Raw genomic sequence first — 27,585 nt, 5'->3', positions numbered from 1 at the left:
TTTAATTTAGAAGTTTTTAAGTATCAATTGACCAAGAATAGAGAGGAAGTAGTGGCAAAAAAACAGTCACTGACTGCTCACTGTAGAGTTTCAAGTCACTCCCACTAAGCACTCTGTTGTGACTTTGTAGGGTATGGGCAGTAGGTGGGGCAACACATGATGAAAATTCCAACCCAGATGGACCAACTCAGACAATCTGTCACCTACCAGCAGGTTAAGGATCTTCTCACATAAACAGAAAGTGTGCATCTCTCAAATTCAAAAACACAACAGTATTTTACCATTGTGGTCCAAAATAGAGAAAATATATATATTCACAGATGTGCCTCATCTAGTTCAAATAATTTACAATTAAGATAAAGGAAATGAATATTTTAAGACAAGTTCTCCTTAACTAATTCATTTCACTGAATTTTACACTTAATATCAAGAATATAGAGACTCAAAGGAATTCTAGGAAGATCACGGCAGCAATGGCAGCATAGATATTGGATTTTTCCAAATCTCCATATAAAAAGAGACAGAATAACTAGAAAGCATAACCAAAATCCATTGGGAACATTTTCAACAAAACTAGGTAACAAAGTATATCCACATGTCCCAAAATTCAAGCAGATGAGAAAACCCACCAACAGCTACAAGATACATCTGGTACCAGGCATCTCTGTAGGAAGAAGGAAAGGGAAGCAGTGAGGTATCTGATAGATCTAACAAGAAAACTCTAAAATAGCTAAGAGATATTTATTGGAAGACCATAATGGGCCGATATGAAAACAGCAGCTGAACCTAGGAGGGGTTTACCTACCTCAATGGCAAGTGAATGCAAGGGCCCACAGTCAAAAGGTCTGAGGGGCTGCCACATCAAAGCCCCAGGGCACGTGCCATACTGATGCATCAGGGCTCCCCTAAGAAGGTGAGACTGCTAGGAATGTAATCAAAATGGCCAAGCAATTAAAAAAAAAAAAAAGGAGGGAGAGGAACGGTGCCAGGAGATCTCAGAAAGCAAGCTACCATATTTTTGAACCACATGAAACAACAGAAGAAGCAGCTCTATGAAGTTAGAAAAGCTATCTAAATTAATCAATCAAAAATCCTGAAAACATCATTTCACCAAAAAGTGAGTAACAAAGAGTACTGAGGTCAAATTATTACAAGTAAAAAGAGAATAAGAACCAGATAAAAACAGAAATATTCAAAAAGCAGATCAAAATGAATGTGCTATCAAAACAAGCTAAAGAACATTTTAAAAATGGTACTCAACATTAAAGAGCAACATAAATGAGAATTAGAAAAATCAGAAATGAAATGACTGAACTCGAGAAATAATCAGAAACAAAAGAAAACATCACTTTAGCAATGAAACCTAAACTGAAAGAAACACAGGAGTGAATAAACACAAACAATAATACCTTAGGAGACGCAGAAGGTGGAAAGAAGAAAATTTTAAAAATCAAAAAGAAGCTTCTTTCCCCTTGTGGAGGCAAACTTTTGGTTGGTACACCTAAAAAGAGATTTGAGGTAGGCAGGAAATTGTTTACATCAAGACGTAATTAAGCAAACAAATACAGTGAAAATATTGGGAATGAGTTTCCTCACAGCTGGAGGAGAGAGTTACAATACGCCAGGAGAGGAGGCTAGAACAACGTGTTGTTTGGTTAGAATGAAGGTTATGGTGTTAACTCACGGTATTTAATATATTTAGGAAGACAGAGAAAGACTTAAAGATGTATGTACTTGTGTATGTGTATGTATATAAACATACATGTATTATCTAGTTCTGTCTACTGAGAGGGTCTGGATGCAATGTCATCCCAGGAGTAATGAGTGTACATAGCATCCAGATCTGGTTTCTAATTACCATCCTCCATTAAAGGGAATCACTTATCATATAGGCACTCAATAAACGTTTATTCTCCTCCTATAGTCAGAGACATTTACTGCTTTGTTTTCTTAAGACTGGACAACTTAGGTAAAGTTCCTTAACTTTATTTATTAAAACTAGACAACAATTTGTGTAACAAAATTTTTGTCCTAATAACCATTTAGAACCCAAAATTGAATTTATACATAGGTATAGATAATAAATATACAATCAACATATTCATATTTTCTATTAAAATATTCATTAAAGCTTTGGGGTAGAATGTTAAGCAAGTCTAATTGATTCTTCAAAGGTCATACATATCATAAGAATTTTCCTAAAGCCAAGAACAGTTCACCAGACAAGGCCTGGTATCCCATACATAACGTCATTTGGCATGTCCCTGTCTGTACCTTACAGTGCCCTTTTCACAATGAATCACAAAGTCAATTCAATCAGTATTAAAATTTTTTTACGGAGCGAATTTTGCAAGTAAAAAATACAGAGTATGCTCTCAGTAGGTTATATTTGACTTCTAAATTCCATTCTCTCACCTAGTTACACAGAATACAAAGCTACTGACCTTTGCAAATACAGCCCGTTCATTTTTTCAGGCTTTTGACTAATTAGACAACAGAGAGAGAAATGTAAGGTAAAAGATAAATCATCCTGGTCATTTTTCAGTTTCTCTGACTTCATCATTTTTCAATATAAATAGTGTGATCCTGATTGGTATAACAATGTCCAAGACGTAAAGGTGCTGGACAGAAAATTACACACAGTAGGCCTAAGAAGTGAATTTCACGGTAGTAAAGACTTTCTAGCTTCACTAATAAAATCCCTTTGGTTCAAGGCATCCCCCAAGATCTCCTTACCAAGAACCAGTGTCTGTGGCCAATGCTTTATGAGAACACTTGTCAAAAAGATAACCTGATATGCTCAGACCATTGTTTTGTCATATTCATTGATGCATTCATCAAATACCACTACACACCATCTGTGATTTACTACTTATTTATATTTTACGAATCTTCTAACTCCTAATCCAGTACATTACTTACACTAGGTGTTATGGGGGATTAAAGAAAAGAAGATGACTCTATCTTCAAGTGACTATAACAACTTCCTTCCTTTTAACAGATATCACAGCCTACTTTTCTCCTCCTCTACCAAAAATAACTTGGTTATATTCACCTCCCTCTTTTCATCATTACTGGTTATAAGGAACCAATTTCTAGTAAGGGTAAACTCTCCAATTCTATTCTCAATACCACGTCCTCTTACGTGGCTCGACTCCTTAGCTCCTCCACCAACAAAAATGTTCAGCGAGTTCCTAAACAAAGTATAAACTCTGATCTTAACCCTGCAGCCCTAAAGCTACTACTCCTTTTTTCCTCCAAAAGCAAACTTCTTCCACCCACTCTACCTCCACTTCATCTCGTACTCATTCTCAGCTCACTGTACCCTGATTTCTGATCCAACCAACTCTACCAAAACAGCTCTCTTAATGATCACCAATGACTTCACTAATTACTAACTCCACTCTCTTTTATTCTCCAAGTCTTAATGTTACATCATTTCTCTGATCAACTAACCTTTTTTCCTTTACGAAGATATGCTTTAAATTAGATATGTGACCTAACCCACTGGTTACCTGCCCAAGGTCACCCACAGGCAGCAAGTTACAGAGATGTAATTCGAACAGATACGCCTGTCACCAGAACCAGGGCTCTTAACCACTCATTTGAACTGCTTTTCAAAAAATGAAGCAACAGCCATTCCATGGGGGCACTGTACTCACAACCTTAGTATTAATAATGCCATGTTCTGATGCAGGGGTCAGCACTACGACACATGGGCCAAATCTAGCCCAGCACCTATTTTTGAAAATAAAATTTTATTGGCAATCAGTCACATTCATTCGTTTACATATTGTCTATGGCTGCTTTCCCGCTATAATGGCACAGTTCAGCCATTATGACAGAGACTGCATGTTCTGCAAAGTCTAACATTTTTATTATCTAGCCCTTTACAGAAGAAGTTTGCCAGTCCCTGTTCTAAACAACTGTCTTTTAGGTTCAACATTTGCAAATTTGAGGACAATAACAACTAACTCACTTATTTGCAGTAAGAATTAAGGAAGATGGCATATCTGGAATAATCTAATGATAGCAGGCACCCCAAAATGTGAAGTGCAGTCTAATTCAAGCAATGCACTCTAGCATTTATTTAGGAAAAAAAAAAGAAAATTCCTTCCTTACTCTATCTCACCATTATGTCACTTAGAGATTTCTTGTTCTCCCTGCACACACCCTATCTCCCAATACTACACAGAAGAGGCAAATGTCTCCTACTACCATCCACCTCAAAGCCTATTCCCACGAGTTGTCCATTTCTGTTAACAGCTCTGCCATTCTCCCTTCGACCAGGCTTAGATCTCTGAAATTGTCTTGTACGTCTCAATACTTCCCTTGCTCATTTCTGAAGTCGTATTTATTCAATCTACACAATAGCTTACAAGCCTTCCCCTCTTCCACATTTCTACTGCCTATTCCTATTCCAGTCCTCATTACCTCTCATTATATCATCCCAGTTGCCTCACGATTCATTTCTCCTATCAATATTTGTGTCCTGCATACAAACGTCAGACATGACAAAATATTCCTTAGACAAACAAGAATCTCCTTTTAAGACTATTCAATACCATGTTGCTAACCATTGAGTTAAGTCCTCAGCTTTGCATTCAAGTCGATTCCACGACATGATTCTAATCTACACCTCCAAATTAACTTCACACCAAATTTCTTGGGTACTTACTATGCTTCACATACTACATTAAGCACTGGAAATAAAAAGATGAGAAACTCAGCTCCTGTCCTCAAGAAGCTCAAAATCTAATTGGAAAGATAGACATAAAGAAAAAAAGAAATAGCCCATATAAAGAGAATTGTCTGAGGAAAGGTCTGAACAGGAAGTGGTGAGCACAAAGAGAATGTAAGAACTAATTCTGCCTCTGAGGACAGAGGAGATAAGGGTTGGGATGGCTTCACTATTCTCAAAGAGGAAAGAGATTAAGGAAGCAAGGGTGGGGAGGGGAAAAGAAAGGCAGGATGGAGGATTCCTACTATTCCTCAACCTTTTTTCTCCAAAGCAGTGGTTTTAAACTACAAGTAATTTTGTCCCCCATGGGGCATCTGGTGGCGTCTGAAAACATTTTTGATTGCCATGACTGGGGAGATCGGGGTGCAACTGGCATATGATGGGTAGAGGAAAAATGCTTCTCAACATTCTACAATATGCAGGACAGCCTCTCACAAAGAATTATCCAGTCCCAAATGTCAACACTGCTGAGGCTGAACAACCCTGGTCTAGAGCCAAGGGAACAGGAGTAAAGGAGAGGGTGTAAGTTGAGATAATCCCAGGATGTGCTGGAACACTGACAATATGGAGATGGCAAGGAAGGAGGATGAGTTAGGCACAGACAACCTAGCTCACCAAAACCAAAGGGGAGAATGCAAAATTGAACAGAAGGCAAAAGTTATTAATAAACTCTCCACATCTAAAGGCTCATGAACACGGCTAGATTTGATTGTCAAGTCAAGACAATCAACTGTGAGGAAATGGAGAAGACATTCAAAGAGGTTGAAACAGAGGCTATCAGCACTTTCTGTTACACATCTTCCAATTCAACAAATATTTATTGCATAACTGCTACAAGGTGTCATGGGGAAAACACAGAGGTAAATAAGTCATAATTGCTGCCTGCAAGAAGACTGGATTTCAGTAGGGGGAATCAGATAAGTATGCATGTTATTATAATATAAGGGAAAATATAAGATACATGTCATAGGAGAAATACACAGGGGTTCAAATACACATATCTTGCAAAGATTCAATGCAGTAACATGGGATAATTCTACTTAATATCCTCTTGACCTACCAGTGGGGGAAAAAAATCACAGAACAGTAAATTCTTCATCATTGTTTACAAGGCTGTATATGTCTGGTATAATTAACATAATTAGCAATTTAAATATTTCTTACTTCCAAATAGCCCAAATGCTAACACTATTCTAACAAGGAAAAAGCAGGATTCTTTCTATAAAGTATTCCCATAGAGATTTTACTTTCCATTGAGAGACTCACGGAAAAAATTAGATGCAATATCCTAGAGTAAATCCTGCACCACTGAGAGGCTCTTGGTTACGTTTTGTTTTTTTTTAAACTTTGGGTGGGTTTTATTTCTCCTGAGGTTAGAAAGCCATCCAGAGGACAGCTCTTTAAATATTCCCCTCAGAAGGAGCCTCAAATTCAACATGAGAAAATAGTTAGAGAAATCCCTAATGGTCCAGCCAACATACATTTTTCATAAAGTGATTATCCTCCTGCAGCCTCAGCTTCCTAAGCCTTTTCCCCCCTTCTGTAATTGTTTTCCTTGTAGGCCAGGCGACAATTACCACTGCTACAAGACTGAGGAGGTTCACAAGCAATATATTTTACAATACATAAGTGTAGTGTCTCTGATATCTGGTGCTTTTATCACTAATTGCACTATAAAATGCGCTATTAAAACAGGGACAAACAAGATTGTAAAAATCACATAATGGACCATGACCACTTACAAAAGCCATTCATAAATGTTTACTGTACCACTTATTTTTCTTTAATTTTCCAGTTTTATAAGTATTTTTCCAAATTTTCACATCTGGGAGATACCAACAAGAAAAAGAATATATTTGGAAATTACATAACAAACATGCTTGCATGCTTGCCCTTGAATATATTGTTTTATAAATTTGCTCAAAATTAAAATTATATAGAACATCAGACAATGTGCTATGAACAGTGAATTCCTAGGGACAGCTACATGACCTCTTAAAGGAAATTACAGGCATGGCAAATGCATTTAAGCCTGATTTCTATTCAAACTTTAGAGCATGGGACAGAAAGCATGAAAAAAAACACAAAAGGATTTCACAATTCTAATCTATGAAACACACAATATAACAAAGCTAATAAAACATTTATATCTTGGGAAAGACAGAATGATCAAATATTACTGTCAACTGCTAGAGGATATGGGTCAGTGGAACTGACTTACAGTGTTTCATATGTTATTAGCACTCACTAATTCATGGGCAAAGTTTTAAGTTTATAGATGAGCCTTTCAACCTCTTCATTATTTATTCACATGTCTAACCATTAAAAACAAAAAGAATCAGGGGCCAGACCCATGGACGAGTGGTTATAGTTTCACACGTTCCGATTCAGTGGCCAGGGTTCACAGGTTCAGATCTGGGCACGGACCTACTCCACGCATCAGCCATACTGTGGAGGCATCCCACATACAAAATATGTGGGACATGGTACAGATGTTAGCTCAGGGCTAATCTTCCTCAAGCAAAAAAAAAACAGGAAAACTGGCAACAGATGTTAGTTCGGAGAGAATCTTCCTCACCAAAAAAAAAAGAATCAGGAATAAGAGAGAATGAAAATAAAAGTATTCGTGTTAGCTACTAATAATTCTAATGACTACTTAGACAGAACTAGGAATTTTAAGTAGTGACTCAGATGAAATACTGGGATTGTCTCTAGGTTTCATTTATCCCTTAACCAAGACAAACTAGTTCTAACAGTACCACAGAATACAAATACCACAAACCAAATACTGGGTAGACTCTACAAAACTAAAGACAAGTAACCAATCAATGAATTGAGATTGTTTGTTCTTCTTTCAGTAGGATAATCTTCTGTTAACTGAAGAAGTAACTGATGCCTTGATTTTAAGTGTCAGTAGGGAAAGTGAGATTGACCTTGGGTCTCCCAGAAAAATACCAGCACTTGTACAACTTCACCATACCTATTCTCAAACATTTTCTTAAATCCTTAAAATGGCCTAACCTTACCAAAATCAGAACCTACTTAAAAACAAATGCTAAGCCATAATTACAAACATCTTAATTGTACCTAAATTGCTTTTTTCTCCTGGAGATATTAGCTCCAATCTTTCAACAGGAAGACTGTCAGAAAATCAAAAAGACAGATTACATGTAAAATGTTTGCTCTAATTTCAGAAATTGATGCCACTTAATTCAGTAAAATCATTTTTAAATATTTTGAATGGTAACAATTTACTTTTTCAAAATGGCAAACACTTGAAATACTCTAAAACTATGTTGGATAAACCTAAATAAAAATCAAAACCTTATTTTTACCAGTGTCATCTCCCAAAAATTATTCCCTAAGACACAGTAAAAACTATGTCATTAAATGAAGTTGAATGGGGACCACACACATGAGGCCATGTGCAAAACTTACTTTGTCAGACGCCTCAGAAGCCAAAAGGTTAGTTGCAAGGGTTTGCAGCTTATGATGGGCCATATTTTTAAGGGCAGCAAGACTACGTCTTGTCATAGCTTGTTTTAGGTTGACTGCTGGATGACTAAGTGAATCAACTGCAGCGGGAACGGCTTCGTCACAAGCGTTCAGAATCTCTACTGCTGTTATCCCCATCACACAACGATCCAACGCACCTGGAAGACGTACAGATTCACAACTGTTACACAAGGCTATGCAATTTTAAACAGTTTTTTACGAAAAGAAAACGCATGGACATTTTTTATGTAGGAATATGTCTTATCAGCACTTCCCAGAAACATTCTCTTACGCTTCCTTGCTCTACTGATCTTCCATGTAGCATTACCTTAATTACTTCCTCTCCCGTAAGGCCCCTACCACAACCTCCCAATGAAGTCTAGTTCAGAGCCAAGATTTCAACAACTTCCCCCAGGCTTTTCCACTTTCTTTCTACTTTCAAGATAGTCTCCTTGATCACTCCACACTATTACTCTATTACAAACATGTTTCTATGACTTTACCTTCCTCTAAGTCGTATACCAATCTTAAACAAAAAAAACCTAAGTTTTGCTATTTTTCTAATTTTTTCTTCTTGAATAATTCCTGAAGCTTCTCTTCCTCTAAGAAACTGCCATAAAACAGGGAAAAAAATGATAACTTCTCATTCTATCTGCAGATTTCCTATTAGTCTTAACACCCAATCAAATGTTTCCCTGCGTGTTTGTGAAAATACTACTACATCCACTTGTAACCACTTCAAAGCTTCTTCACTTGGCCATTCTTTTCATTTATCTCCATCTACACATTTCTCGTCTAAGTTAGAGCGCGAACTCCTTCCTGGAAAGCGGACGGCCTTTCTGTATACTTTGTTTCACACAGTACCCAGCATCACATCAGTAGAGAAGGGTCTCATTGTAAGGATTAGTACATAATTTTTTGAAGATTATAATAATGACAATGAAATTATGATGAAGTTTATTTTGATTCACTGGGCATTCTTCCAGAGTCATTCTAAAAGAGGACAAGTCAATTTTGAAAAATAACCACAGAAAACACCAAAAACTTAAATGTCAACAACATATAAAATTTTTGCTGTTTCTGAGCCAGTGCCCAAACATCCAAACACACATTTTCTTCCCAATGTTGAATGGTTATATACAAGCCATTCAAGTTTGCCCCTCATTCCTTAAACAGCTTACCTCCTGACTTACTGTCCTCTTTCCAACAGTACTCCTGGAATAATTTCTGGTGATTTCAGTATTAACATAAATCAGTGTTTTACTAATCAATTCACTGAGTATTGGCCAATATATTTTGGAAGGCAAAGCAAAAGAAGGAATTTTTTTGTACATGTATGACAAGAAGAGTGTGTATACTCTAATGGGACTTAGAAGTTCAAAAATGTTTGAAAATCACCAGCACATATGATTCTTTCACATATCCAGATCTCTTGATTCTTTGAGCTCCTCTACTCAAATAAATTTTGTCCTATACTTGACCTAAGCCAATGGTCTTCTCAATAACAACAGCTGAAATCCCAATATGATCCCAATTTCAAATATTCTACTCTGACAGCAGCTTCCATTCCTCTCTTCAATCCTTCTGACTCCAATAATTCCTTGTTCAGTACTGACTCCAACAATTCACTAACCTATCACCCTTGCACTCTCTCTCATTTCCCCATGTCCTCATGTCTCTCCTTACTAAACTAAAATTTCATCATCCATCTTCATAACCACAGCTTTGTCCTCATCTCACCTCCTCATACTAGCTGAGCAAACTCTAACCCTGGTTGAATCTTACCCTCCACCCACTCTGCACCTGTACAGTGAGAATGGACATGAATGACAAACATACTGACAGATCCACTTAAAATTCATGACCACTGATCTCAAGTGGGCCCTTAGTAGAGACCACATTTCCACAGACATTTCATTTTCCTACTCTCCCAGTTAATTTTTCACACCTTCTCTCTACAACCAATCTCCAACACTCCATTTCCTGCCCTCATCTGGGTGAAAAGTTTTGTTTCCTATTTTATTTAGAAAGAAGCAATTAGAAAAGAAGTTCCACAAGCTCCCACCACCACATCTCCACTCACTTTACTCTGTAATTATGAATGAACTATCCAGGCTCCTGCAAAACACACTTGTAGCTTAAACCCATCCCTCTACTGTCTGCCCAAGGACATCATTTCAGCAATTCTCCCCTTTCTGTTCATCAATTTTCCCTATCTACTAGATCATTCCCATTAGCATAAGATCATCCTTATCTGCACATAAACATACAATTATTTCACCTGTTAAAAAAAACACAGTTGACACAGTATCTCTCCCTAGCTGGTATCCCATTTTTTGTAATTGTCCTCTAAAGAGCTGTCTATATTTGCTACCTCCAAATTTTTCTCCTCCCATTTTCCTTTGAACTTACTCAGAGTTCACCCCACAAACATACACAGTATTGTCTATGTTGCTAAATCCAACAGTCAGTTCTTAGTCCTCATTTTACTATCATTTACTATCAGTACTACTTGACCTTTCTTCCTCTCTACTCCTTCAAACACATTTTTTCGCTTGGCTTCCAGGCAATCACATTCTTTAATTTCTTCTTCTCCCTGACAGGTCCATTTTAGCCTCCTTTGCTGGTTTCTCCAAATCACAGAAATACATCTAAACCCTGGAGTGCCCCAATCATTATCTACCTGCATTCTTGGACTGGTGACACATTCAGTGCTATGACTTTAAATATCTTCTGTATGCTCAGAATTCCCAAATTTACATCACCCACTCTGACTTCCCCCACCTTGAACTTCAGACTCATATATACAAGTTACTAATCAACATCTCTACTTGAATGTGTAATATTCAATTCAACTTAGTACATCAAAAATTGAATTCTTGATCTTCCCAAAATTACTCTTCCCACTGTCTTCTGAATATCTCAAAATGAATTCCATCCTTCCAGTTGCTTATGATCAAAACCTTGGAGTCATCTTTGACCCATCTCATTCTTTTATAACCCTCATCCAACTATCAGCAAATCCTGTAGGCTCTACCTTCAAAATATACCCAGAATTCAACCAACTTCTCACCAGCTCCACTGCTACCACTATGCTCTAATAATCCACCATCCTTTATTGCCTTGAGGGAATGGCATACAAACTAATCTCCCTGCTTCCATCCTTGAACCACCATCGGGCTATTCTGCAAAAAAACCAGGAAAATATGATTTATAATGAGGAAAAAATTCAAATCAATAAAAACCAACCCAGAACTGACATAGATTTTTTAAAATTAGCAGAGAAGGGCATTAAAAGTAATTATAATTGTATTCCAGATGTTCAAAAGGTTTGAATAGAGAGACATGGAAGATACCAAAAGACCAAAATTAAACTTTTAGAGATGAAAACTACAATGTCTGAGATGAAAAATACACTAGATTGGAATAATGGCAGATTAGACATTGTAGAAGAAAAGATTAGTAAACCTGAAGACAGAATAGAAATTATATAAAATGAAACAGATAAATAATTTTAAAAGTGAAAAGATAGTCCATGAGCTGTAGGCAAATTCAAGCAGGCTAATAGACATATAACTAAAGTCTTCAAAGAGAGTCAAGAATGAGGAGGATCAAAAACATTTGAATAAACAATGGCCAAAAGCTTCCAAATTTGTTGAAAACTATAAATCCACAGATCCAAGAAGTACAACAAACTTGAAGTACAAGAAATATGAAGAAAACAATAATCAAATTGCTCAAAACTAATATTAAAGAGAAAAATTTTAAAGTAGTTAGAAAAAAAGACAGCATACAGAGAGGAATAAAGATAAGAGTGACAGCAGATTTCTCACTGGAAATAACGCAAGCAAGAAGACAGTGGAGTACTGAATGGAAAAAAAAGAAAAGAAAAAACAACACAGCTGTCAACCCGGGATTCTATACCCAGAAAAAAAATCTTAAAAATGAAGGTGCAATACAGAGTTTTTCAGACATACAGAAGCTGAAAGAATTCATTACACATAGACCTGAGTTACAAGAACTATTAAATATTAAGCAAAAGGAAAATCATTGCAGATGGAAATGTGGATCTACACAAAGCAATGAACAGCAACAGAAAAGGTAAATATGTAAGATTTTGTTTTTATTATTCAAATTTCCTTAAAAGACAAGAGACTGTTTAAAGAAATAAGCAAATAGAAATAAAATATGTTCTAAATGAATGAAAACCATGAGCAAGAATATGGATGATACAGAAGACAAAAAGTGGTAGAGGGTGACCCAATTATTTTTGACTGGAATCATTCTTTACACGAGCAACTCGTCTGTGTAAAAGGATAGCAGGAGATACAGACAAAGGTAGGAGGGTACCACACTGGAGGACTTTGTCTTAACAGCTATATGAACTAAACCATTTGTTTTTTTCATAAGACAGTGGCATAAACCAAGTGTTGTTTTATGTCCTAAAATTCATTTGCCAGCAGAGTATAGGATGGATTACAAGGTAGAAATAGAAGACAGGGAAACCAATAAAGATAGACTAGACGTGAAAAAATATAGCCCAGGTTAGAATGGTACACTGGAAAGAAAAAAGGGAGTAGAGAGGTACCTAAGGGGAAGAATTTAGTAATTAATTGCACAAAGGGCTCATGGGAGAGAAGGCAATAAAGATAGCCATATTTCCACTCTAACAACCTCTCCCTTCAAAATTCCAGGGTGAACCATGCAAAGGGAAGAAAGAATCTGATTATATTTGGTTTTACCAAGATTTTAGAAAAGTACTATTTTTCTTAACTATTTCATCCTTTGTGTCTTTGCCTGTCCTATAGCATTTTTTTGTAATTGAAGGAAAAACACAAATGTAAAAGATATTGAAGAACTGATGATGTAGAGCCATACACTGTGAAACGGAAATGTAAAGTCAAATCTCTACTATATTAAATATTGCAGATAAGGGTCAAATATGTGAAGAAAATACCTCCTACTAACCATTTCTACTAATAACAAAATACTGGACTGAAGTACCACCTTCTGATTCTTTTTGGTAATTTCAATAAGACAAAACCATCAATTTAAATAAATCAAAATAAAAGCAGGAAAGTATTTTTAAGAATTAGTCTAAAACAAGAATAACACACACACACTAAGGCTTTACTTGTATGAAAAATCTGATTCTCTGACTCACTTATGTCTCTGGTTATCCATGTTATCTATACATTTTTCAATAGACATAAATATACAATAGTCATAATTCTCTGCTATATTTTATTAGATAAGTTTTTAAAAAAATGACAAGTGCATATTTCATGAAGTAAATGCAAAAACAAGAATATTTCAGAAAACTTGGAAGGGCAGAACATAAATCAAAAAAACCAGAGAACAAAGTAAATTGACAACACTTGTACACTAATTTCTAGTAATATTTGGTAAGTACTATTGGTGCTTGCATTTGTACAAGAACATCTAATCACTGTCCCTATAGGAATAGGTATAAGATGTGAAAATCACTTTTGTTACGTAGCAAAGACAAAAATGGGCATAAGAGAATATTGTTTAGCCTTGGTGATGGGTTAGATAAGAAGAACATCTTGTAACATCAGTCATTATTTAAGGCATGCAACTGTTGCCCAAATAGACAGGATTTTGACCTTGTCAAAGGCCCGTGGGAGCGACACTGCATGCTTACTGGGAACATCAAACTTGAAGAATGAGGAAGTTGATCCCTGAAGCAGATAAACAGCTCCATGTAGAAGCAACCACCATCTAGGGCAGTGGCCCACCTTTAGTGAGGTCCTAAGTAGGTGTCAAGAGGTTCACGTGGCCAAATCCTGTTGCTAGTTGTGGGACTAATTTTCTAACTATCCAGAGATGTGAAAGAATAATTCCACAGCCTCCACATCACTATCAATTGTTATTGTGTATAATAAAGATGACACAATAAAAAAACAAAAGATTCTGCACCTAATTAAATTTTATATTACTAACTTCAATTTCATTTCATTAGGAAATAAACACTGAAAATAAAAACCATCCATTTGAAGAGAAAAACAACTAACAGAAAATACTGTAAAAAAGTATAAAGGAAAGACATTTTTAAGTGTTTTTAAGCTAGAACCATCAGTATAATTCAAAATAGCAAACACAAAAAACTGCACAATAAGCATAAGCAGTTTCAGTGCAATATGGCTTGATCTGTAAAAATACATTCCAAAAACATTAAGACGAGGGATAAAGTATCTCCTCAAAGTTTAAATACATTTCATACATCAAACCTTGGCTGAATCTGATTTATTTAGCTTCATTTTTTATTTATTTAATAAATAAATAAATTTAATAAATAAATAATGTCAATACCTTCAGGATGTGCCTTACTGATTCCCAAGGGACCTTTATATCACTAGCTAAAGCCTGAACAGCAAGGAGGAAAAAAGAACGTATACCTCCTGTTAGGGCTGAGATCCAAAATAAATTCTGCTTCTCTATCTTTATTATTTAAGAATGATTTAAGAATGCCATATTGGCTGTTTACCCAAATCCCCCTAAAGGTCAGAAGATAATTGGGAAATTCCAATATTATCTATTGTGTTTAATTTAAAACGGGCTTAATTATACTAAACTGGTTATAAGAATAACATCCTCCAGCACAGCATAGTTAGGAGCTATTTATCATTCCCTTCTAGGGAAATTACTAGTAGTTACTTTGTCTTTCAGTAAGGTCTCATTTGTAAAGAATTTCACATTCTTTACATTTAAAGCATCTGCAGTATTCAAATATCATATATTTAAGTATCTGAAAAATTCAGGAAAATGATACTCTCTTCCTTTACCATACTAATTTAATTTTTAAAAGTCCTAGACAAGTTTACCATACTTTTGCATTTATATATATCAATTGTTAATTTAATATTTGTAGTATTTAACAACAGTGTTTTATGATTATCATTGCTATAAGAACTTTCTTTCAAACTAATTCTCAAAGAAAACATTTCTAAATGTAAGTAAGGTCATATTCCCAAGTTTAACAAAGTACAAGTTAAGCAGCACATCTGTTAAATAATAATAATAGGAAATATATACACATGCCTGTAAACACAAACTTCAAGTACACAAACATACACATATACACACTTACATTATGTCCACTACACTCCAGGTAAATATTACATCATTTTATTCTCCCAGAAACACTATAAAATAGAAAATATTATCATCTTCATTTTACAAATGAGTAAACTGAGGGGCAAAAGTCCGGTGACTTGCCGTAGATCACAGTGCTAGCAAATGGTTGATCTAAATTCAAAGCAAGCAGTCTGATTCCAGAGCCCAAGACAAACTTTGCATATTTAGCTTGTGGGGTGGACCAGAGCGGCAAACATGAAAACAGTGCTGCTCAGCAGACAGGATATAACAAAAAGGGACACAAAAGTAAGATACAAAATTAGATAAGTAGTATGACAGTAGTTCTGGTTTTAAAAATGCACAGAAACAAGACTGGAAAGAAATGTGCCAAAATGTTAGTATTTAAACCTGAGCAATGAAATTTGAGTTGATCTTTCTTCCCATCTAATACTTTTGTGCTTTTAAAATTTAACAAAAAGTATATAACCCTTTTTTACAATCAGACAAGAAAAAGAAAAGTGAAATGCAAAAGCAAAGAAGTGTGACACTCTTTAAGCACGCTTCCCCTTGTGAAGACTGCCTGAATACTACCAGCTAAAACAAGGACTATCAACAAAAGATCACTGAAGATTATGGCTACTTGCTCCAAAAAGACCTAGAAGAATTTGTACCACAGTGCAAACAGAAATATGTAGATAGTCTGATTTCAAAAAGGATTATTTAAAACAAACCAAAAAAGATGGAGAAAAGGAAAAAAATTAGTAGAACTATAGTACAACTAAGAATGTAAAAAGTTTGAATCACTGATAAATGATGACTTAAGATAGTAAAAGTAGAATAAAATGTATTTTAAAAAGCTTAAACAAATAAACATTTAGTTACATACTTAAAGATTTCCCAGGGAAAACCAGAAGATTCTTTGTATAAACATTATACATCATCTTCTGTAATTTTAAGTTAAGCATTACTTGTTCTATATTATACCCCACACATAAAATTTCTGAAACTTGAAATTTTAAATGTTCTCTCTAGAACTTAAAACGTTCACTTCAATTATCTCCTACAATTAACTGCTCCATATTGCTTTTCTGCTATTCAAATAAAAGAGTATCTCATCTTTTTCCACTGTTTCTGAACTTGAGACAAAAATGGTTCCTTAATCTTGCTCACAATTTACCTCATGAATTATACAGAAAGCACTTATTTTTTGTCTGTTGTCTGCATGTCTGTCCTAATCTGTATATTATCTTCAATTACATTCCCTTAAAGATCAGTGAACTAGTCTACAAGTATTTGGCATAGTACAGCAAATAGCATATTTAAATATTCTTTGTTGACAATGATGAGGACACTTGGAAAAAGCAGTGATCAGAAATAAAAGCAGCAATCTTTTTACATTTCAGGGCTTTTTCCCTCATATATAAGATTCTTAATTTCTACGAATCACATACACGATTTAATTTTCTAGTCTCTCTCTTTTAACATTTGCTCTTACCAGTATCCATTTGCCAAACGTACACAGAGCCATCTGAACATCCCACCACTAGGTAATCATCAGAAGGCCTCCACTTGATTACTTGAATAGGGAAAAGATGACGAGATGCTAGCATAATGCATTTTTTCTCACGCAAACTTAGGAGTCCTACTGAGTGGTCACTGGCTACAGAGCAGATGCAGTGCTGCACTCTCGCCTGAAAAGAAGAATAAACCTTAATTATATTCAGATTAAATTCACAATAAAACAGATCCTGTCCTCAATAACTGAAACCAAAATTAATTATACATTCACTACTGCTGAAAATCAACCACTAGTAGGTTATGTCAAAAAATGTGTCCCTTTATATTACACATAAAATGCCCAGTTCAATTACCACAATACTTAAAAGGAAAATTAAGCCTAGCTTAAAGATGGAAAAGATGCCTTGAAAAATGTGCTGTTCAAATTTGAAGATGACCTTACTAAAATGATTACTAGATATGAGCAGGCAAAGCTAGAAAAAATTGATCTGTTATTATGTGTGCTCTTTCCACAGTGTGAACGTGCCTTTGTTAGCTGCCAGAGCTGCTTTCTGGCGTGTTTCTTTCTGTTTGTGACTCTCATTTAGACCCATGCTTTTCCCTGCTCCTTTGCTCAAAAACAATACCCTCATGGTCCCTCTAGCACAATAATTTCTTTAGAGCCACAGACATTTTGTATTATGTGTAGATGTGCTTCACAGTTTCTGTCTACAATGTCAGCAGGTGCACCACCTCAACACACACACAACAGCCAATTAAACATTCTGCTATGTATTTTCTGCTCATCTCTAGTTTTTGCCCTTCAATTCCTTTTTAGAACAAGACAGAACACAAACAATCAAATATGGTAAAGATTTTCACTAGCAATAGAGAACTGAATCCACAACAACGTAGAAAATTAGAAATTAAAGTCTTCAAATTTCTGTAAGACAATTAATAAGCTTTAACAACTTTTTGGTGAATTAGTAGATTATGCTTTCAGTTCATACTAAGGCGAAACTATATGAAAACAGCCATCTGAAAATCTATTATACATACTGTGGCTATCCATTGAGGATGAGGCCCACTGCACTACATATACACTATCCCTTCTAAGGGATCCAAGGGGATCCAAACCTCACCCTCCTAGGCTTCTCCTAGGCAAATACACTGTTTTTAGCAAAAGAACAATATGTCACTGAACGAGATATGTTAACAGGTATCAGATGAAAACAAAACGGAGGCAGTGGCCAAATGTGCATGGGAAACACAAGTTACAGTTGATGTTTTTATACACAAACTTCCAAGAACCTTTAACATGCTGATGTGAATATAATTATATCCACAAGGGGGATACAGCATCGCTCATCTCTAAGTCTAAACTTTGACCACTGTAATCTTATAAAACCTAGATTGTGAGGAACACACTTTGGGGAAAGCTGCTATAACTGCCTCCTTTTCTGTTTTGGCTAATCAGAAACCCAGGACTGAATTTTCTACGCACAACAGTGTAAGATCTTGGGCCTACATTCCTGAATGTTGACTCTCAGTGGTCTCATCTACTTTCTTCTCTGATTTTTTCTTCACCAAGATTTAGCCTTATTTTTATCCTACTGAATAATGTTTATTTTTGTAAACAACCTAAAATCAATTTTTAATGAAGCAGAACATTAATAAAACAAAGATAGTAAGATTTAACTATTTACCTTTTTCTTTAATTCAGGTGTTTTCATCTTTATTCTGTTAGCTTTATTTGTATTTTTTGTTTTATAATGATTTGAACATGACAATCAACATAGCAGGTGGTTACTAATTTTAAAAGTTAAGAAAACTAAGTTCAGAAAGATCGTGTTGTAAACTTTTATTAAAACATGTAGAATTTTCTTAAATAAGCATTTGTTAAGCTTACTTATTTCATGTTCCCTGATAAGCGTTCAACTGAACCACGAAAGATGACTTCTTTCTTTTAAAAGACATATTAAGGACTGAATGATAGTTGACTATGGCACACAAAAATTAGCTTTACAATTAAGCAATAAATCAAAATAAAGTGGCAAACTAGAAAAAGAAAACCTTCAAATATAAGCAACGTTAGAATAAAACAAGGTAAAAATATACACCATGATGCCTTTATTTTCAGTTATTTCACACTACATAAAATAATGAGTTTCATGACACATACATCACCAACTGAAGATAATAGTTTAATACCACGGATGCTTTGTATTTCTACAGATTATCATTAGTACTGACTTTGTATTTATGAAACATATCCATCATTCAATCTACAAAAAAAGGGATAATTGCCACACTAATGGTTAACTACTATTTTCTATTTTGCAACACCAATCTGCCAAAAAGTGGTCATTTTATTTATTTCTCTCATTACAAAAAATAAACTTATCAGTGATGGTTTTCTCTGTGTGTGATTAACTAAAAAGAATGACTCCTACACAGCATTCCTTTCAATCTATTCACATCCTTCCATCAGGCGCTGAGCTGCCACAGCAGTCACAACACACACCACTCCTTCTGATTCTGCTACTTCAACTCACAAGCTCTCCAAAACCTTCCTTCACATGAGCTAATCCATAATTAATGCCATCCACCTAACTAGTCTTCTTGCTAGTCCCCAAGTCCATGGTCATTTCATTAATATTCACACACACTCTTGTCATTCCTTTAAGAGCAAAGAAATGAGGCATGAGTTGAGGTGAAGTTTGTTTTTTCTTAAAAAAAAAAAAAGGTGAATTTTTACCAATATTCCTTACAATGTTCAGTGTTCCTCAAATTATCTATTGGTAGATCTCAACATGTGAGGTAACACAAAACGACTGACAACCGCTGAGCTAACCCGTTCTCTCTCGGCCACATATCGCCTACTGTAGTTTATCACCAGCAGAGAGAAGGCTGCAGACATTATGCAAACAAAAAAGGCTTCCACATTCCTGAGGAACCTGACCTTGGGCAAAAACTCCTTATGAGAAGCTTCACTGTTCGAACTTTCACCATGCTCATTTATATGCGGGCAGATAATTTCAAAACTTCAAGAAAATGCATCCATCCTCATAAAAAGATTTAAAAGCTCTACATCATGTTATCCCTCTTATTAGTAAAAATAAAGGACATACAAAGCAAATAAATAATAACATAGGATCTGCTTTAAAAAGACTATGGGACATAATTTTCTGAAGGTAAAAAAGAACTCTAATTCCAAAAATTCCAGCTTTTCATTTCCACGTGATGTATTCTCTTCTAACACATATATTTACATAAATGTTTTAAAGAATAGTTCTGTTCCTATTTCATACGGGGCAATAATAATGAAAAGTAGAAAATGACATGCTCCACCCACAAAAAAATACTGGGTCCTGGGCCAGCTCAGTGGCATAGCGGTTAAGTTTGTGCGCTCCACTTCAGTAGCCCAGGGTTCACAAGTTTGGATCCCGGAAGTGGACCTAGCACTGCTCCTCCAGCCACGCTATGGTGGCATCCCACATAAAATAGAGGAGGTTGGCACAGATGTTAGCTCAGCAACAATCTTCCTCAAGAAAAAAGAGGAAGACTGGCAACAGATGTTAGCTCAAGGCCAGTCTTCCTCACAGAAAAAAAAAAAATTGCATCCAAAATAAAAATGATATACCATCTCTGCAAATGCAAATAAGCGTCTGAAGAGTTAACTCTAGCTTTACTGTAATAAGCAACAGTATGGAAACAGCCAAAATAATCAAGACTGAAAACAAAAAAAATCAATATTACTAAGCCCAAGGAAGCATAGTTATTAGAGGTACTTAACTCACAAGAAAAGATGGTTCTCTGCTTTTTAAATATGGATTAAAATAAATCTAATTTTTCTTCTTTCAAGAAAATGCTAGTCCAACATGTGAAGAAAACTGGCCTAGAGTAGAAATGGCCCAATACAGTAAAACCTCATTAATTTTGATTCCATTAATTAATTCTGAGTTGATGGTTACCTTCGCAGCCTGTGTGAAAACAAATTAATGGTGTAAACAAAATAAATGTCTAGCCTATTTAAATGTAAAAGGAAAAAAGATCACTCTCCAGCTCCACTCTGGTATTAATTTTAATTCAAACAATGAACAGAGTAATGATAAATAATTCCCAGTTATCTGTTAAATGAAAGCACTTAAAAGATTTGCTAAAATACAACTTCGTTTCCTCATATCTGTCCTCAAAATTATTAAAGCACTTCTTAAAGAATATTTTATAACTCATCTCTCTCTCTCTGATTTAGGCCAGCTTCCCCACAAATGAGTTGAATTAACACAACTCTTTTATTATTAAACTATGAAATTCCAGAGATCTTGGTTATTGAACATCTACTTCACCTACAATGACTGATTCTACAATTTGATTAATTCCATTCTACTTCACTTTCTCCCACATCAACCTGGAAAAGTCACCTAAAGATGACTTACCTGCAAGGGCATTACAACAAGATAACGTAGAAGACATTTACATTGTGTAATTAATATAATAACATAACTAAAATATGTGAACCTCATATCTTTAAGTAAATTATCTGAAAAGCATTTGTGCTCCAAACTTTTTTGATCATATACACACTTGTTAAAAAAACTTGGAAATGTATTCCCATTATATGTATATCCATAGGTTATACATGTACTTCTGTGCCAATATACCATGTATGTTGTAAAACATGCACAAAAATATATATTTTAAAAGGATGACTCAAAGTTTACATAGACAATTTTAAGATGAAATTAAACATTTTCTTAAGTGTCTTGCTAATATTAACTTTATGTTATCATTAGCCAATACCTCAAAGCACAACATACATCCTGAGAAAGGTTTCATTGTTAATGACCATGGATGTAAATACATATTTTATATAATTATGATTTGGGGGCTGCTTTCTGCCACAGATAGATCAAATGATCATTATGTGAACCTCCTAATGCGACAGATGAAAAGATGTTTAATTTTCATTAGAATATCTTCCATTGTTATTTTCTCTGCCCATTTTGTGATGGCTAGGTTAAGAACCATACAATGTAATCTATAAATCTTTTAAGCAAACACATGTTAACTGGAAGCAGACCCAGTGGGAGCAATACTGTCGCCCTCCTTGTGGTGGCAGGTCCTCTCTTCCCCCAGGTCTTATGTGCCCATCTGATGTATGAAACAAGTGAGGCACCAGCATCCTTCCATCTAGTAAATATAGAGACACTCCATTTCTTAAGGTTAGGAAAAAAAAAGACATAAATAAAAGCCTTAATATTTTATTGCCAGACCCTGGCACCTACTCCACTTCAGCAACTACTGATATCAACTGACTTTAAGAGTGTAACACATAAATATCATTTGAAATCTTTTTAGTGTTATGGAACAGAACTTGTACAGCATGGATTAAACATCCTATCAACTTGGTTAGTACTTTATAGGTGGAAATTATTCAAACTCATGTTCCAAACACTGTATTAATTCTGCCCTTAAAGCAACATGCACCAATGACACCAAAAGCTAATTAAAAGCAAAGGCTAACAATAAGCAACAGAATATTTAACCAAGTAAAAATCCTATTTTTTATTTGATGAAAAAATTAAGATATCTGGTGCAAGGAGAAGGAGGAAGATACTGGACCAAAAGAAGTATATTCCAAGGCCAATTACTATTTTTCAAAGAATTCTGACCCTAAACCAAATAAAGTTTCATTGAATTTGCCAGTAAATAATCCTCACGGTACATTAGTGCTGAGCAACAGAATGCCACAAGCTATCACAGAATCTGATAGAGTCAGAATATACCACCTAGGTCATCCAGTCTGACCTTACGCATTTTACAAGACTTCATTTTAAACCATTCCCAGAACCTCTTATGGAACCTGTTCTTAAGCATGTGCCATGAATTACAGAAATTAGAGACAGCTAGTTTATCCCATCTACTAGCTCTCTGGGGAGATGATTCTGCTTTTCAACAGCTCCTAATGTAAATTTTATATATATATATATATATATATTCTACTTTTGCTGATTTGTTTTCTAAATTAAATTATTCCTCACATTATTTCAGGAGCAACCTCTTAGCTGCCCAAAACAATTTTTCTCTTTGTCTGAATATTCTTTAAATATATGAACACTATTCTCTCCTTTTAAATATGTCCATCATTAGACAAGCTATAAATGACCAGCTTCTTTCACTCATAAATCAATCCCACCATTCTCTTAATCATTATTTCTTGTACTTCCCAGAAGTCTTTCTATGGAACATAAATGTGCAGTTAAGATACATCATTTATCACTTTTTAATATTCTACCTGAAGGGAACAAAAGAGCCTATGAATGTTAATTTCACTTCCACAATTTCACTAAACTAGATAAAAAAAATTTTTTTCAGAAATCCATAGCCCATACCTCTTAAAAAAAAAAAAGAGAGAGAGAGAGAGAGCTGTTTCTTCAATAGCTATTTTAGAAAATAAGATGACCTGGTCCAACCTAAATACTGACTAACCATCAAAAGTAAATAATAAACCAGAAGAAAATTTCAACAAGACACATAAGCTTAATATCTCAGTTAAATTAAAAGCTCATACAAGCACTACTATTTCCAAGAAAGACAAATGAGCAAAGGACAAGAAGAAATATGTCTCAAAAGAAAAAAGAAATCACTAAACTCCTCACAGAAAAATTTCAGTATCTCTAGTAATCAAAGAAATGTAAATTTAACCAATAAGGTACTATTTTCACCCATTAATTTAGCCAAAGATTCTAGGAATTATAATAGCAAAAAACCAACATTTACTGGGTTCTTAACTTTGTGCTAGGCATTGTTCTAAATGCTTGGGAGTAATTCATTATAGTCTCACAACAACCCTTTGAGGTAGGTACTATTATCATTTCCATTTTAAAGATGTGGAAACTGAGGCATGGAAGGAAGTAACATCTTGTGCTGGTGAGGGCAATGAAATAGGCACTGAGGGTAGAAAATAATTTAGTAATATACCTCAATAGCCTTAAAAATTTTAATAACCTATTACACAAAAATCCTGAGCTTCTAATCTAAATAATATTCATGGAATCTATCCCAGGAAAGAATCATAAATAAAAAAATTTTTACAGACAAAGATGTTCAATATTATACTATTTACAATAGTTCAAATTGGGAACAGTCTACATATCCAAAGCAAGAGAACTAAGTAAATATGGTATGCTCGCATAATGTAATGTTATACAATCATTAAAAATTACTTTCATGAATAAGCATAACTTGGAAAAGGACGTGTTATAATATTAAATGAAGACACAATGTGCACAGATAACTATATCTACAATATAAGCACAAGTATATAGTAAGTAGATCTAAAAACACTGGAAGAAAAGACATCAAAATGTTAACTGTGGCTCTCCTATATGCAGAATAACAGGTGACCTTTTAACTTCCTAGCTACTTGTATATGTTAAATCTATAAAATTGCAGCTAAAATTAGATTTTTAAAAAGCAAGTAATGTGTTACAAGTAAGAGAAGGTAAAAGGAGGGCTAAAACAGAAAAACCTCCAAACTTGAATAACCAAAGATGAAAAACTTAAAGATAAATTACAAGAGAATTGAGCAATGCACAGTTCTCTACAGAAAAATTAGAAATATAGGAATGTAAAAGAATGGCTGTGTTTTGTTCTATAAAGTGAAAGATAAATATTAAATAAGCAACTCAAAATCAAGACTGCATCAAAATCATATTTACTTATGTAGACCAATAATGGAAAACACAGTCAAAAATCGAAGAAAGGCAATTATTTTTAAATGCACAACTGCATCTACTAGGAGGCAGTATGCACGGCAGATAAGTTCAGGCCGACAGGTTGAAATACTTAGAACCAAATTCCAGCTCTGCCACTTGCAAACTGCATGACTTAGGCAAGTTAAGTTCTCTGAGACTCCTTTTTCTGTATAACGTGATTATAGCAATAACCACATTTTATAGAACTACTGTATGAATTAAATGAAATGTACACAAGGAAATTAGCATAGTGACTAACACATCGTGCATACAAAAGATGATAGTAGTTAATATTATCTTTACCATTACTATCATGTCATCCTATACCATAAATTCTATCTTTTAAAATATAATTTTATTTATTTTCTGAAGGAGTTGCCAATGTTATCCACGGGGAAATACACAGATATTTATAATTCTTCAAGTATGTCAGTTTCCCCTTTTCAATATTTTCTTCTCATATTATCTCTCCTTTAATCTGAAAAGTTCCACCTGCATAATCATCATCACTCACATATTAACTTAAAATTACATTAGTAGTTTTTAGTCTTTTAACAATGAGTCAATAAAAGTATTCAACCCAACAACTCACGACCACTTTCTACTGTTCCTGAATATTTCCTCACACTGTTTTTCCACTGAATTTATTTTATAACTTTTCACTTCATGCCTTTAAAACATTAAAATGTTTTCTTTCATTTCACTCACACATTTACAGATTTTAGAGATTGAGATAGGCAAATCTGCACACTCTAAAAATATTCAAAGCATTTTTTAAGGAACTCAAAAAATGCTGCCCTTTTCCCCTCTCTGCACACCAGTCAGCTGTCCGCAGTGACTGTCCAACTTCACACCCAAACCTTGGGCAGCCCACATGTAGGGACTAACAACCTCTGTCACAAACGGCCTCACTGCTCAGGGTGCACTGAATTACGACTCCAGGTGGCTGCTGGGCCTGCCCTTCTACTTTCTGACTCCTCACTTAGGACTTGAATGGCACCATCCACCTGACCTAGTAGCTTTGAATCTGCCTGCTTGGCCTCAATCTATTTATCCCGATCATACTTGTATCCTTACAAGAAATAAACACCAAATTTACACACCTCTGACATAACGATGGAAAATCTTTTTTCCTTTCTCATGGAAACAAATGGATTAATATATACTGTTCTCATTTTTCCAACTGGAGATAACTGAAAGAATCTGTATATCTCTTTCCTAACAGTAAATTACTAGAACATATATGCTAAAAATATCTCTTTACCTCTTTGTTTAGAAAGGATGCTGGCTTGTTTTTTAATCTATATTGAAGAACAGAGAGATACCTAACCTTCAGTGGCCACAATTGGACAAGAAAGTTGTGCCTCGCCAGTATTTTATACCTATGAAAAGCAATAAATGGGGTCAAACAACCCTCTTGATCATCTGGGGTCATGCTACCAAAGGCTTTGTGAGGGTAACCATCATACCGTTCTGTAATCTAACCACAAATTTCCAGAAGAAATGACACAGTTTGGGCCTCTAAGACAGTTGAAATCTCCAATGTTCAGGCAATGAGCAGGAAAAGCACAATATTTAAGACTACAGTTTCTAGGGAATTAGGGGAGAGGAAAACTCCTTTATGCAATTGCTGTCTTTTGATATCTTGAAACTTCTATCTCACGCAATAAAAAGACGCAAAGTTAGACTGACAGGGAAAGGGGACTCATCCCTAAGTTGGGCAGATTCTAAAACCACCTGGCCATATTCTAGAAACAGGAAATGAAAATAGTTCCTGACATAGGAACAAAGCATATTCTACAACAAAGTCATTTCGATGCTGGAAACAAATGAACATACTGATCATATTTAGACTTTTATCATCCAAATGAGAATGTAGACGACTGAAAATAGAAATAATGACGACAATAATAGGATTTACTGTGCTCCTATTACAGGCCAGGCATTACCTCCAAACTTTAACACTTTACAGAAAGTGTTGCTAGAGCTCCAAAGTATTAAGTAACCTGCTAAAGTCACCCCAAGATGAAGACGCAGATCCAGGTCTGTTTGGCTCTAAAGGCCTGTTCTCACTGACATGACCAACCAGCGGTCCGTTATTCTAGGCTCCACATGCGTGCAGCAGAAACTTTTCTCCAACTCCTTCTGAAAGTCTTTGCCAATATGTAAGAAAAAAAACCATTATGACTAAAAACAATTATCATAAACTGGCATTTTTTGTTGTTATTTTTAGTATACAGTCCTCCCTTCTAATCTTGTATCATTCCACGTTCATTCCACTTTACTCTCGTCAAATCTTTCTTTGGAAGAATACCTAGAATGTTTTACTTTTTAGGACAACTTCACATTTTATTATCTTAACTTTTTCTTCCAAATATCCTGCCTAATGAGGATGAAATAAAGTGCCCAAATGGTCTCATATACAACTAGCCTGCAGTACATACAAACCATTACTCTGACCTCTTGGTCATTATTTTCAAAGTAATGGACAAATACATCAAATTCCTGCCAGCTTTTGCCACAGACAGGTCCCTCAGTACTAGACACAACAACGTATCAAGAGCTCCAGACTCCTCCACATTACACAATACTAACCTGTAAACACAGGTTGTTCATGTACCATACATGATTTTATACACATCAACAAAACTACCACACTCAAATACCACAGATATCACCTTTCTTGAAAGTCTTCTAAAACCATCCAAAGCTGGCCTACTAGGCGCCCTTTTTAGGACCTCTCTAAGGGTCTGGGACTGACGGAGGTCCTAGAAGGGATACTTCATAATATTTATCATGATGCATTATACTTACCTGTTTTCTACTCTGGCTCTCTCACTGGAGGAAATTCTTTCAAACAGAAACTATATCTTATTCACGATTATATGCCTGGTTCTCAAAGGTACCTGGTATATGGCAGGCACTCAGATATTGCTGAATGAATGCTTACTAAAAAGTATGTTGCACGTAACTGAATAGTTACCTTAAAAATTC

The 27,585-nt window shown here is 35.1% G+C and overlaps 1 protein-coding gene across 27 annotated transcripts in view; it reads right to left on the bottom strand.

Annotated features, from left to right (window-relative positions):
• WDR7 (WD repeat domain 7) overlaps nt 1–27,585 on the bottom strand; it is a 355,090-nt gene that overhangs the window by 263,770 nt on the left and 63,735 nt on the right. For all 27 annotated transcript variants that reach the window (XM_070627699.1, XM_070627700.1, XM_070627703.1 and 24 more), the window contains 2 exons: nt 16,830–17,025; nt 8,180–8,394 (listed from right to left, as the gene is read on the bottom strand). In XM_070627699.1, coding sequence (XP_070483800.1) covers nt 8,180–8,394; nt 16,830–17,025 — 411 coding nt within the window. The remainder of the gene's footprint in view (nt 1–8,179; nt 8,395–16,829; nt 17,026–27,585) is intronic.

This window comes from Equus przewalskii, chromosome 7 (genome assembly GCF_037783145.1).
Source record: "Equus przewalskii isolate Varuska chromosome 7, EquPr2, whole genome shotgun sequence".
Taxonomy (NCBI): domain Eukaryota; kingdom Metazoa; phylum Chordata; class Mammalia; order Perissodactyla; family Equidae; genus Equus; species Equus przewalskii.
The sequence above is the reverse complement of the archived record's forward strand: the minus strand, read 5'-3'. Positions and strand labels throughout refer to the sequence as shown.